The sequence below is a fragment of the Copadichromis virginalis genome, linkage group LG10, assembly GCF_057382275.1.
Source record: "Copadichromis virginalis isolate Kocher_CV1m ecotype Utaka linkage group LG10, C_Virginalis_male_GT1.1, whole genome shotgun sequence".
Taxonomy (NCBI): domain Eukaryota; kingdom Metazoa; phylum Chordata; class Actinopteri; order Cichliformes; family Cichlidae; genus Copadichromis; species Copadichromis virginalis.
This window is the reverse complement of record NC_140627.1, coordinates 3,173,835-3,188,055: the sequence shown is the minus strand read 5'-3', so window position 1 is coordinate 3,188,055 and position 14,221 is coordinate 3,173,835. Positions and strand designations below refer to the sequence as shown.

Sequence of the window (14,221 nt, the reverse complement as noted above, 5' to 3'; positions counted from 1 at the left end):
TGTTCTGGAGTCAATAAGGTGTTTCCTTGTGGAGCGGTTTCACTACAGATTCTATATTTACATGAAATCCACTCCACAAATAGACTTCAGCTGGTTTATTATCAGGTATAAATAGCTGCAGGATGGCTGCACAAACTATTATTTGCAGGACAGCTTTTAAAGTCAGCGCCATCATCCCTCGGTTGTTCTTTAGCCTTTGTATTTGAACCCCACTGTGGAATTACTGCCACAGAAGCCACAGTATGTTGAACTCAATGCCACAAGCACGAAAAGTTGGACGAAGTTTTGTTGCCATTGGATGACCTCCTTCAGGTTCGAGGCTCCGGGTCACATTTAGAACTGGGTGACTTGGTAATCTTGGTAATCCACACACTCTTAAATCTCTGCGATGCCGTCTCAGTGCAGAAGTAGCTGCTGTGATATCGGCACAGTTAGTGGTAAATTGTGCACCGCCAACATTAGTGAATCAGATAAAGTTCTTGATTTTAAAATTCCTCCCGCCTCTTACATGCAATCTTCTCACTGTGCTCTCTTTATAAATACTGACAACACTTTTTTTACACTCGTGCAACATGTTAATAAATTTGGCTCAATAGCTCTCATGCAGTGAGCTCACCGTTAGTTTTTATTACTTTAGTAATCAAAGTCTGCATAGTGATGCAGAAGAAAATCCACTGTAATCCCAGAGACTATATACTGTTGCCACTCTTTTCTGTTGTAATCATGACCATTTCATTGAGCCAAGTTGTTGCTCGACCTGTTTAAATACCTTGCGTTTCTCTGCCTCGCTCTCAGACCCGACAGCCCGCCGCACAGCCAAAGCTGGCCCAGCTGCTCGCAACAGGTACGCCAGCCAGTGGACCCTAAACCGCCCCCACCCGCCAGTCTCCTCTCACACTCTGAGCACTGATTGGAGGCTGCCCACACCCAGAGTGGCAGGCTCTGTTGACAAGGAGAGTGACAGCTACAGCGTCAGCCCATCTCAGGACACAGGTAAATGACACAGAGCTGCTCTGTGTGACCCTACGTGTCTAACAGCATAGCACCTGTATTAACCTTCACAAAATGCCATTGCACTAATTCTAACAATGATCCACTCCACTAACTCTGGGCCTGATCCAGACCGTGCACGGAGCAGCATGGTGTCAACAGAGAGCGCCTCCTCCACTTACGAGGAGCTCGCCAGAGCCTACGAGCACGCCAAGATGGAGGAGCAGCTGCGACACGCCAAATTCACCATCACCGAATGCTTCATTTCTGACACTTCGTCAGAGCAGATGACGGCAGGCACCAACGACTACACCGACAGCCTGACCTCCAGCACACCATCCGAATCAGGCATCTGCCGCTTCACCGCTTCCCCACCCAAGCCTCAGGACGTCAGTCGGGTTATGAACATGGCCGTGCCCAAGGCTCACAGACCGGGTGAGGCCAAGCTGTCCAGAGGCCACACGTCAGCCTGCCTGAAACTATAACTGCTCAACATCTCTAATGTTTACCCCTAATATTAACACCAGCAGTGAATTCATTCAAGCTGATAGTCGTCTTATTTAAAGTGAAACCACAAGTCGAATCTGAATGAAAACAACTTGGACACAGATGCAGAAGCATTGTCTAAAAATTCATTATAAATGTGGCAAAAAAGAAAGGCAGCGATATCTGCTTTAAAAGGCACAGGAACGTTTTGATAGTGTGAGCAAATCCCAGCCATTATAATGTAAATCCACATGAATGAAACTGTCCATTACCTGATTAGCGCATGCATTAGTGCATTACTGCTGATTTGGTGTTTTGTGCATTTCAAAATAAGAGTGCCCAGTTATTCCACACGCCTTCAATGTCACAGGAGTGGAAGAGTAATTTGGCTGAAAAGAATAAGCAGGATTATTTTAGCCTGATAAGAACAGGGTGAGGTTGTTCAGGAGTGTCTGTCGTCTTACTGACCCTGCTCTGTGTTTGTTGTCCCTCAGGGGGCGAGCTGGTTCACCTTCCTCCCTATCTGCGCATGGACTTCCTGTTAAACCGAGGCATGTCTTGCTCGGGGTCATCTAGGGGGACAGCTAGTGGGGAGAGAGCGGCCATGGGTCAAGCCTGCCTTGAGCCCCAGAAGAGCCGCTCGCTGAAGCGGCCCTCTCGGATGGCGCCCCCGACACCTACAGAGGCCCCTCAGGCCAGCAGGGACCCAGTGGCCCAGTGGCAACCCGGATCAGCGGCCACACTCCCCCACAGAGAGGGCTCAGAGCTGGCCCAGGCAGCCAAGCTCAGCACCTCCCAGGAGTCCCTGCTGGACTCCAGAGGACATCTGAAACAGAGCAGCAACCCCTACGCAAAGTCTTATACGCTAGTATAACAGCAGGGGCACCTGGGGCGGGACTAGAACTCACTCTAACACTGGACTTAACACTCAAGTGCAGTAAACTGACTTTCACCACACAGTTCTGTATATATGTCCCCTCCCTCCGAGGACGGGGTCACTTTTACTAATGTCCTTTTATTTATTTTAGACTTTTCTTTCACCTCTTGTTTGTATTTTTTGTTTTGTTTTGTTTATTTGTTTGTATCACTTGAGAAAAAAATTTTTCACTCATTTGGAGAGGAGTCCAGTCGGAGCTTTGCCAAACTAATTGAGTAATGAGGGAGCATTTATTTATTCTTGTTCATTCTTTATAAGAAATTGGTGATTATTAATTGTTAGTTGTCAGCTATTATTGATCATTAATTACTGATTACCAAGTGATCTATTATCACCATCACTTCTCCAGTGTTTTCATAAGAACCTGGACATCTTTTTTTCTTCCTCTTTGGTTTCTTTTCCTGGTTTCTGGAAGATGACGATTTGGAGTCATGTTTTTTCCTATGGAATTTTCTTCTGAAGCATTCAGTGAAACTCGGAGAAATCTCGGAACAAAAGCAATTGAAACTAGAGTCCAAACTTTTCAGCTGCTCTCAAATTGTTACTTTTTTTGAAGAAAAAAAAATCTATTTCCTATGGATGCATGGGGACTGACCAATTAAAAGACAATGAGGATTATGATCGCGGCTGGGTGGGCAGCCCAGTCGAGCATTTTGTCACACTATGAAATGATCCAATGTGAAGATTTATTATTCTTATTACTATAAATATATATATAAAAAGAGAAATCACTTTTATTTGTGGATATTACAGGGAAGAATTGATTTGGTTAATAAAGTCCTTAGTCATGTTTGCACATATCTCATTTTAATTAGGAAATGGAGTCTCTGTTGATCTTTCTCTGTGTCCCATTCTCTGATGGTGCAATATGAAAAAAGATATGAAAAGTCTATGGAAACTATTGCTCTATACTGTACTGTAATGATGATAAATAACTATGTTGTGAGTATACTTACAGGGCCGGACACACTCCAGCTTTTGTATTCAGGTGTAGTTTACCACTGCTTGTCTGCCAGGTTGGTAAATGATGTTAGCTAGAACAGGGAGGTTTTTGAGTACTGATGGTTTGCACTTCACAACAGCCCGACTCAAGTGTGTCCAGATCCCTTCTCTCAGTGCACTAGGTAGAGTCTTCAGGGCTCTCACTGTCCTCAGTAGATTTACTGTTGCTGCATTGCAGCAATGCTCCTCTACAGGGAAAAAAAAACGTGAGACAATCCAGCAGAATTCCCCCCTTCGAACCAAACCTATAATGTCTATGGGAAGTATCTGAAAAAAAAAGTTCATGTGGATATATACGTAAGAAACTGTTTTTCTGTTCCTGTCTGCCCTGGCCCGTTTCTGTTCTCTTTCTTTCAGTTAGCCTGAGGGATCCAAAATGCTGTGAGGTCATAATGTCAGTTTCTATGATTAGTTTCTATGATTAACTGTCTTCATTATGATTATACATTTTAACAAAAAAAATGTCACTTTTTATTTTTAACATGAGTGTTCACCATGGTGGCACTGGAATAAAGAGAAACTAACACAAAGGTTCAAATTTGATTAATAAAATGGCTGTTCCCCAAAGTGTCCCTCGCAGCTTTGATGGTGGGGCGGAGGTGACGGAGCAGACGGGCCCAGAGCGGGTGGAGGCCGCGCTCCCTGCCTGCTTGGGCCGTGAATTTCGGCGAGAGAGATGCCCGGTCTTCACCTCGTTTTTGTCACTGTGACAGCAATGAAACATGAGTTTCCTAATGTTGAGCGTTGTACTCCCTACCTGCAGGTGGCAGTGATGTGCTGCTCAGTACAGTCTGGTCAACACAATGAGCCTGCAGTGTGCTGAGACCCTCTCTATCAAACCTGCTTTAAACTAAGATGAGCAGCTGAGTCTGCCCTGAATCGTGGACGGGATGTTTTCCAGAGATATTCAGCAGCAAATGTGCAGCATGGAGAGATTTTGTCAGAAGACAAATGACGAAAACACCAACAAAGCCTCAAAATCCCAGAATGCACAGCAACAGTGTAAATGTTTCTTTTCCTTAAAGCAGGGGTGTCCAAGCCATTTTATTCCCTTTGATCGTATGTAGTGAAAGTCCCCTTTCTGTCAGTGTAAACAGTGAGATATAAGAAAAACAAGCGCAATTTCAACACTAAGTCTTGTTTTTTCTACATGCTGCTGTCGTAAATGAAAGAAATCTGTGAGCATGAATCGTAAATGTGTAAAATACAGAAATCTGGAATTCAATTACTTTAGTATGAATAGGAAAAGCTATCAGTAGGAAACACTAGGAAACTTCTGAAAATACAGTTGAAATTCCAGGGTCCTTCTTCACCTTTCCAAAGCTGATTCTCAACCCCGGGCGTTATGTTTGACACTCCTGCCCTAAAGGAAAAGAAAACAGGCAGTACAGTTGAGTCATTTTTCCCGGTGTCATGTTATTCCCACTGACATCTATTGACTTACTCTTTAGGGTTCCCAGTTTTGAGAGAGAGTCAGACGTCTGAACTGTTCATGATAAGCTATTATAATTTTTCATCCTCAGCTCAGATGTGTTTTAAGCAAAATTTCAAAAGTTTCCGTAGCTTCAGAATGAATCCCACGTCTGTGCTCAGGGATGACTGTATAAATCGAAGCTGACTGAAAGCACAAAACATTATTTTAAGAATGCCTAACACACCAGCAGCCTCACTTTTAAACGCCATGACATCCAGTGGTTTGCAGACTCCTAATGTCAGTGGCTCCACTCTCTCCATGAGGCTTTGCAGCTGTTGACTGCAATAACTGAGAAATTACACTGTAAATTATATACAATTATATAATTCATTTAAAATAAAAGCAGTTCAGATTTATTTTGAAAGCAGCCTTTGACCTTTACTGTGAAAGATTGAAAATCTGTGATCAGTTTGATTTCAGTTGTGTCGTCCATCGATGACGTGGAACATCAATGCTGATTATCCAAATTTAGATCAGTGATGTGACAGGTTAAAGCAACTAACCGTGCTCCAGGTAACTCTGCTACTGTCTCGTCTTTGGGTTTATCTAGAAAGACGCATTTGTATAAACAGGGCAGGACTGTTTATACAAAACTCATTTAAGAAAACCAAATGAATGAAACACTCAAAACTAAATCAGTTATATTTCTTTTAAATGTGACAGCGATGCCCCAGAACAGACTTTTTATCCAATGTTGTCAGAGTTTAATTATATAAACATGTCAGATATTTAATTATAGATGGTGGTGCTTGATGCCATATTGCCATAGAATATGAATGAATGCCCAAATGACTGTGCTGCCGGAGCGGGTGGAGTCAAATTTACTTAAAACAGTTCAGGTTGACCTTAAACATATCTGAAATCTTCCAAACATACTTATCAAATTCAGTTGTGGCTCTAAAATTATTCCCACAATCTTAAAACTGATGTATTTCTTCAGTTTTGAACTTAATTTTAAATAGAAATTCTCATAGAAACATTTTTCGTTTTTCTAACTTAGTGCCAGATGATTATGTTGCAGCCACAGTTGGTCGTGACTAACTGCTGTGGTGCCGTACACTGAGAAACTCTAGGATGGATTTAGCTCTGATTGCCTGAAACATGAAACTTCATTTCTAAAGACTACAAGTGTAATTCAGATCATTCATCTGAAATTGGGGAGTGGGACCAGTTCTTTCACTACCAGTGCCCCTCTGTACCACATGACTGTCCACGGTATTTGGAGGCATCAGGTTCACTGCTCCAGAACACATTTTAATAAAAGGTACTAACTTCATTTTAAGCTTTTTTTGGCATTAATCGATAAAGTTTAGTATAATTATTGTCATTTGAAAATCAAAGCACTTCTAGAGCTTGTGAGGGTGACATTTGGCCGGAGCAGGAATGCAGTTGGACCGATAACAGCTTCTTCACCATAACAGACATGTTCATTGAGGTTTTCAGATCATTTCACACATTTCTGTGGTATTATTAAGAAAGGATAAAGAGAACTGCCAAGCAATAAAGTGCCACTTAACAGGCAGAAGGCACTGTGGGACATGTAGGCTGAAGTTAAATATCACGCAAGGGACGAAATGCGCTGAAAAGACTGGAGTGAAACATATCAGTTTAATTTTCTGCTCTAATGAAGTCAGTGTCAATTTAAAGTGTTGTTAAATTTCAGCCTGTCAAGACTCCGTCTGGTGTTGCTGCAGAGGATAAGTGTGAACAGTAGTGACAGAATTATGAAGAATCTTCCTAAACTGGTTTATTGATTCTGAACTCACCAGCCTGCCATCCTGAAGAGTCCACCTGAGCCTCACACGTCCTGCCTGCTAAATTGCTTCCATGGTCTTATATCACAAGACACAGATTAGCAGGAAGGTGTATTACTCAGCATGACAACTGTATCTGCCATCCACCTCCAAAGTCCACAACAAATTAAGCACGGTGACAGAGATTTACTCACCACCACACTCAGTGGTTAATAACAGCTGTCATAAATAAGGTTCAGGCTGCACTGAATTCTTTGCCTCTGATCAGCCTGAGAAATATGAATCCATCGTTTGCAGAGCTGAGGAAGTGGTTCTGAAAACGTAAAGTAATAAGCACGGATGCATGTCCCAGTGCAGACCTGAAGCAATGAGCTCTGAGCATGGCTCAGGCAGCTGGCATTGTTTATGTTGTCATTTATTGGATTCCAGATATTTTTACTCCTCACAAACTCATTTAGTGAGTTACAGCAAAGGAGTTTATGTGATGATCACAGAGAAATCCTTACAGTGTGATCTGTTCGCACTCAGCTGGCAAAATCAACATCGATATATCCAAATGAAAAAGCGAAGAGATCAGATCAGATCAACTAATCAGAAATTTCTACAGATTTCACTGAAAATCTAAATTGAAATTGTTCCTTACAGATGTATTCAAGAATGTGAGTGTGCCCAACTCGTACTTAGCTGGGACACACATTCATACATGTATATAAAATCCCAATTTAAACACAGCATGTTGGGAAAAATGCCTACATAATAAAACTTTGCTGAAACTTAAACCTTAATTTGTGCAAGGGCTGCTATGAGCACTCAAGAAATGTAAAATAGAAGAAGTTTGGAACTATCAGGACTCTTTCTGAAGCCGGCTGCCAGGTTATCGATCAGGGAGGTGATGAAAAACCCAGGGCCAAAGGCACAAACCCGCACAGAGAAGACACGTCATCATAGATGCTTCCCTTCCAGTCTGAAGTTACTTTACACAATATGCTAAGAAGAAAGGGATAATCTGCCCACATCCAGGTTTGCAAATCATAAAGACACAAAAGAAGAAAGAAAACTTCACTTTAGTTTGTCATTATAGCTTGAGTTTACTTGTGGGAATATGGCAAATGTTTCAAATGAATTTTACAGATCATACAGTGCAGTAGGATGCCTGGACAGTTTCTGAAAAGAACATAATACACAGCATAACAAACATGTCATTACTTCCTGATAAAATCGTTGGTTTAATATTCTCAGCTTCCATTACGAATGATTTTAATGTGAAATAATACCCAATATATCTACTAGGAAACAGGTTTAAATTAGAATTTCACGTCTTCCACTCCACTGAGGTTCTGTTACTGAACACTGTGGTCAGCATCTGTGCTTTTTGATGAAATGGCAGAAGAGCAGAGATTCACCTGCAGCACTGTGTTTAACGCCGTATGATATTGTTGCTCTGAAACGACACAAAAACCCCACGTAACTTACACTTAAAAAGTCTGCCTGCATTATAACTCAGTGTTTCCATGGTAACAAATTAGTAATGAGTAGCACTGCAGGGCAAAAATAGGAACACGTGGCTCAGCATTTGTGGTCTGCCATGCTGCGAAGGTGTTTTTAGAGCCAAGTGGAGACAGTCCAGTCACATACTGAATCCTGTCATGTCAACAAGCCCCAGGAGCTCATTTCTGATGCGTAGAATGTAGCTCATTTCTACATTGCTTAGATTTTATGCTCCTGGACACTGTTTGTGACAATCGAAAATAAAAATTTAATTGGATCTCCTGTTTTGTTTTTCCAGTTTTAATTAATTCATGATTTTGTTTTCTAGAAGCCAAACATCTGCTACTAGAATGATGGAGAAATCTGTGTTTGAGAAAGTTGTACTTTTAAGCTGCTTTAAAAAATATTTAAATTCTAAATATTCAACAGTTTGGTTAGTGCAACTCTTTTGTCCACATTACCAAAAATGTAAATCAAGTTAAGGGCACAGGTCCATAAGGACAAAAGGATGTTGAATGAGAAATCAACGACGTTCATGAATCACTTAAAACCTCTTTTCAAGGTCAATCATTAGAACCTTTTGATCCCAGCTTGTATATACTAGCAAAAAAAATTAACTAGTGCAATATTTGTATAGCACTGTGATCAATGAAAATAGACTTTTAACTGCAGCACACAAAGTACATTGTGTGTGCATTTAACCACTTTCACAATCGTCACTAAAGTTTTCGTATAATCTTGCAGCTTTGCACATGAATGCTTCACTGTCAGCTTTTTCAACTTTCTTCTTAAATCACAGATGTTGAAGCATGTGACCTGCTGCATGCGGTGCACGAATTCTGTAGCAAGGAAAGAAATACTCAAAAAAAAAAATCACTCCTTTCCGTTGTCTTTATTTATTTCTCTGTAGAAGTGGGTATGCATGTGTGCACGTATGTGTGAGCTTTCATGCATGCATGTGTGTGCTTGTACAATACACGTGAGCCAATCTAAAAATGAACAATCACACTGGAACCACAACAAAGAACCACAATCACAACATCTGCAGTCTCAACAAAGATACAACTGAGAGAGTCATCGGGGGGAAAGTGTGTTGGAGAGGAGATCTCTGACATGTGAACACATTTAGAGACACTAAACTGATTGGATTTTAAAGACACTGGTAACAGTATGGAATCATTCTGCTCAGCCACAGGAAGAAGCCAGTAACAGGCCTCCAGTGGAGCCCAACTCTTCTGCTGGTACTGTGACCCAGATTATAGCATCAATCAAAGATCGCTGTTTAACATTACATGAGAAGACCTGCCAGCTTCCTGTTTATGTGGGTGTGCAGTGAGTGTGAAACCACACTGTAAAGTGTCACTGAAGTAAAAAAGAAATAGCAAAATTATATTATTATCTAAATACATACACCAAGAAAGTAATAATGCAACATTTTGTATATAGTAAAGTTATTCATTATGCACAGACTTTCACAAAGGTACAATTTAACCGCACCCTTCTACCTCCACCTTCAGGAATCTCGCCCTCACCCTCCCTTTCCAGTTCATAATGATGCAGTTTAATTGACATGCATGACCGGGCCCACGTCAGCTGAAGACGAGGCTAAGAGATGCCACTCTACGACTTCACATCCTGCTTCTTTTTCTGGAATTTCCTGAACTGTGACTGGATGGTCACAGCAGCCTTCGCCGTCTCCGGGGCGTCCATGTCGATGTCGAAATCCGGGGGGAGGTTGTTCTTCTTTTCTTCTGGGGAGAGAGGAGACGTGGAAATGTGAGAGGACAGCAGGACTTTCAAGAGGGGAGTTCATAAACATATCAAAAGTTCCTGAAAGATTTCTCTCAAGGCACAATCTATGCTGTCCACTTTCACTCTCTGTCTCTTTAGCAATAAGTGGGTGTTCGCTGTTCGGCTAGCTGCACTCAGATGGGAAAATCCACCTGTTAACCGTAACATTGGGGTTGGCGAAGTGATTTATGCGGAGGAGAGCTTGTTTGAGTCACCAGACCGACAAGCTGGTGTCTGACGATCCAGCTTTTCCTCAACAGGCCACAACCAAGAACTGAACCACCAACTTTCCAACTGATGGATGACCTGTTCTATCTTCTGAGCAAAATGAACCTCTAGTAATGTGACGTCATCTGAATACAGTGCATCAAATGATAAAGGACTCACTACTGCCCCCCTGAGGCTTGTAACATATAATCACCAACACACTTCATCCCAGAGGGTCAAATACTGTTGTTCTGTAAGCTGCAAGTTTGTAATTCCTGTCAATAATTAGGATGTAAACTCATCCAAGTTAAGGAAGTTTGGGGCTTTGTTTTCACTCACTAATTTGTCTCACTTTCACAGGATGGATTCAAGCTTCAAAATTACCTGGTAAACCTGTGTGCTGAAAAAATATTTGATGCCAAATGACTTTTTATGTGTTTTGGCAAAGAAAACCTTTACAAGTGTCCACATGTCATGAACTGGGAGTCTCAATATTTCTTACCCTTGGTGTCCAAAACGCTAAGTTTCTGTTTTATCCTGTGAAAGAGAACATTCAGCAACCAGGGCTGTTTTTTTATTCCTAGTTATTACAGGTATTGTAAACTTTTGGTTTTACAAAAATATGTAAATTTGCATAAAAGTTTTTTGAGATGAAGACTAGCTGGTTAGTTTGACAAACTTGGCTAACCTCTACTCCTGACACAGAGAGCAAGGTAAAGCCGCTTCTTGGAACATATGCATGAATACTGCTTCTACTTACGTTATATTTTCTCTTTGTATTTAATTTCAAACCATTATTTTACACTGATCCGCCAGCTTCATGAGCCTAACTTTTATCCTCGTCAGGCTGGAAGATCCTCGACAGCTGAGGGAAGCCTAATGTTTTACAGATTCAAAGAGACCGGTAAACTCTGGGCATGGGGAAGCCATTAAACGAGCCATTATTGGACACGAACACAACAGTATAAACGGCGGTTTATAAACACAGAAAGAAAACATTTAGTAAAGATTTTGCAGTTTACTGCTCTGTTGCAGTGCTGCAGAAGTGACCTCTTTCTTGTTAGATGTAAATGTCATTACAGATGGCTGACATTCAGTAAAAGGACAGAGCAGAAGCTCCCAAACTGACAAAAGAAGCAAACGGGGAACGTGCTCTTCACAGCGCAGCAGAGAAGATTCTAGTTCTTTAAGCCAGAACCCAAAACTCCTTCAAGCCTCCGGGTGCTGTGTGTGAAGGGAATGAGATGCACTGTACTTAATTAAGAAACAAGCTTCTGATTAATAGATTCAAAGCAACAAAGATGAAGTGCCCAAACAGGGATAAACAGAGAAGACAGAAGTGCATCTGGCTGCTTGATCACAGAACATGAACATGTGAAAAGTTTTACAGGATATCTCTTCAGTTCTCACGGCAATAAAAAAAAACCACCAGAAAACATCATGCTCATTCATTCGCTTTTTTAAAAGGTCAGTTGTTTATTTGAGCATTACAGTTTTCATGCAGTACAGTGCTCCGTGCGTGGTTGTGCACTCTTGCATGAAAGGTGATTTTTTTCCAAATGGCCTACTTACGCTTAGATGGTACCTTTTGTTGACCTTGAAGCCCTTGGATGACAGTGAAAAACAACTTTATATTTCATAACTGCAGAAGCCACACACACATCTCTCTCTATTACACACACACACACCATCACTCTTTATAGTCACACCTGCTCCACATGGCTCATGCCCTTTACACCACAAAGAAACTTTTAAAAGCACATCAGGCTTTAGGTCATATGTATGTCATACTGCTGAACCCATGAATGAATCCCATCTGTAAATCATTGCTGCAGATCATTTACATATATATTACAGCATCCTTAGAGTATATGGACAATGATTAGTGAAGGCCTAGGCAAACAAACATTGGAAACATCTATAATCTTGAAACAGGGAAATGTAAATTATCCCAGACTGCAAGGCACTGTGGACTTTGGCAGTAACTTTGTTTCTATCTTTATCTGCTGGAGTCAGAAAAGAAAAAAAAGGTTAAATTAAGAAATAAAAGATAACAATTCCCATATGTTTAAGTGTTGCTTAGAATTCTGAGTATATTAAATGGTACAGTCCATGAATGTTGTAAAGTAAATTAGTTATTATGTTCTGTATTTTTAAGAGATATAGCTTCGTCCCACAAGCCCCACACAATGGGCCGCCATGTTTGACTTCAGGTTTTGCTGCTGTTCTCTGGGCCTCTTTCACGCCACTGTCCGCATACGCACATGGAAGAGCAGGAAGGTCTTGCTGACAAATATAAACTGCTACAGTGAGAAATTGCTTTTTGAGATTTCCCTTTTTCTGAAGCTGGAACATGGCATGTAATTTATATGAATGGATTAAAAAAATGTTAGAGGTGAGAATAGAGACATTGGAGTGGCTATGCCAAAGCAAACAGGCAAATGACAGCAGTTGTATGGCTCCATCTATGTGAAGGAGGTTTCTATACAATCTATGCAACACATGTCATCTTTGGATTTGTGATTCCTGATATTGTCATGTGTGTGTTGAGCATTATTCATTTTGTGAGTGCCTTTTCTTTCCTGCATAGAATTCAAGGGCACACAGCTTACCACCTCTTCTTAAAAGGAAAGACCAAAACGGACAAATGTCACAAGAATGCAATTCACACGTGTCAAATTCAATTTAGTGTCCTCAAATTCCTCCTGATCACTGCTGTCATGTCCCCCTTCGGACCGAGCCAGAGCTGCAACACACTTCATCATCCCAAAGGTTGAGACAAAAATCCATTTCAACACGGGGTCTTTACAGGGTTATCAGCAGCCCCAGAGACGGAGGCGAAATAACATCCGGTCCTTCTGTGCTGAATGAACTATGGAACTGTTTGGCAGTGAATGGGCTGCTATTAACCTGCTACACTGATTGTGTGAGAAGAATGTTACCTTCGAGCAGTGGAGGAGATTACATTCAGTGAGTGCCGTGAAATTGAATTCAGAAAATGTGCAGACTACAATGACTTACTTAGATTTACTTACAAGATTTATGACACCTTCTCCATGGTCGAACAGCTGCTGAATGCATATTCCTGACAGGATATATATTTTTAAGCTTAGTTAGCGACTGATAATCCTGCAAGCCAGACTGATTTTCTCACCTGAGCTCAGGTCTTGAAAAATGCCATTCACTGGTGTGAGGTTCATTAGAAGCAGTCTTTTGTTCTTCCACACTATCATTTTGCCAGGATGATAGTTCTGCACTTAGCACCATTTATGAATTTCAAAGGATTCTGCCAAGTATTCACAGTCCAATTTTGCTGTTTATAACTCAAGGGATTAGAATTACTTCATCGTGCCAACAATACCATGGCCCAGTTTACAAAGTAAGTCACTACCATGCTAGAAAGAACTGGTGTGTTGTTTCAGATAAACAGTGAAGAAACAAACTGAAATTAACTATTCAAATTAAATAAGAAAAGCACGACAGGTATACTGGAGCACAATGTTAGATTTCATTTTATCAGCATGAAATTTCACAATAATAATCCTTAATTGCAGAGAAAACATTCAAATATGAGGATTTAAAAAATATATACTTGTATTTATTCATTTATTTATTTTAAGAAAACTGGTTGTAACACTTTCTTATTGTTTAAAGATGTCAGATATAAAAAATTATGTTTTTGCCAAGTTGTATCATTACCAAGTGAAAACCTCTGAGGATGAAAAATGAAGCCATAGCAGCATTGCCAAAAACGACTGTTTTGAGGCTGGTTTAGAGGCCATGGGTCCTGATACGCTCCCATATTAAAATGCCCAGCTTCAGCTCTGTAACTAACTGTAACGGTCCTGGGTCGTTTGACCCAGTGCTTTGAGTTTTATTTTGATGGTCTATGTCATTGTCCGTGGTCCTGTGTGTGATGTGCGGGTAGCCACACCCCCAGGCTGGGCCATCACCGGCACACCTGCTCTCCATCGGGGTGATTACCTGAAGAGCTACTTAATAACCCGGCGCTGACGGATGCTCCACGCCAGTCCGTTAATCACCTCTCTGTGGTAACTAGACTCCCGCGAAAGCGTTGCATTACTATCTTGT

The 14,221-nt window shown here is 41.1% G+C and overlaps 2 protein-coding genes across 5 annotated transcripts in view; one reads left to right on the top strand and one right to left on the bottom strand.

The window, feature by feature from the left end:
• dscama (Down syndrome cell adhesion molecule a) overlaps window positions 1–3,945 on the top strand; it is a 107,649-nt gene extending 103,704 nt beyond the window's left edge. For 2 of the 3 annotated variants that reach the window (XM_085469487.1, XM_085469486.1), the window contains exons 31-33: window positions 796–993; window positions 1,123–1,425; window positions 1,971–3,945. In XM_085469487.1, the coding sequence (XP_085325613.1) occupies window positions 796–993; window positions 1,123–1,425; window positions 1,971–2,350 (881 nt within the window). In that variant the 3' untranslated portion in view covers window positions 2,351–3,945. The remainder of the gene's footprint in view (window positions 1–795; window positions 994–1,122; window positions 1,426–1,970) is intronic. The other variant, XM_085469488.1, reaches the window with a different exon arrangement.
• Window positions 3,946–9,008: 5,063 nt separating this feature from the next.
• The window catches only part of LOC146699661 (calmodulin regulator protein PCP4-like), a 31,620-nt gene continuing 26,407 nt past the window's right edge, over window positions 9,009–14,221 (bottom strand). Inside the window, exon 3 of one of the 2 annotated variants that reach the window (XM_085469485.1) lies at window positions 9,009–9,879. In XM_085469485.1, the coding sequence (XP_085325611.1) occupies window positions 9,752–9,879 (128 nt within the window). In that variant the 3' untranslated portion in view covers window positions 9,009–9,751. Of the gene's footprint in view, window positions 9,883–14,221 lie in introns of both variants that reach the window. The other variant, XM_085469484.1, reaches the window with a different exon arrangement.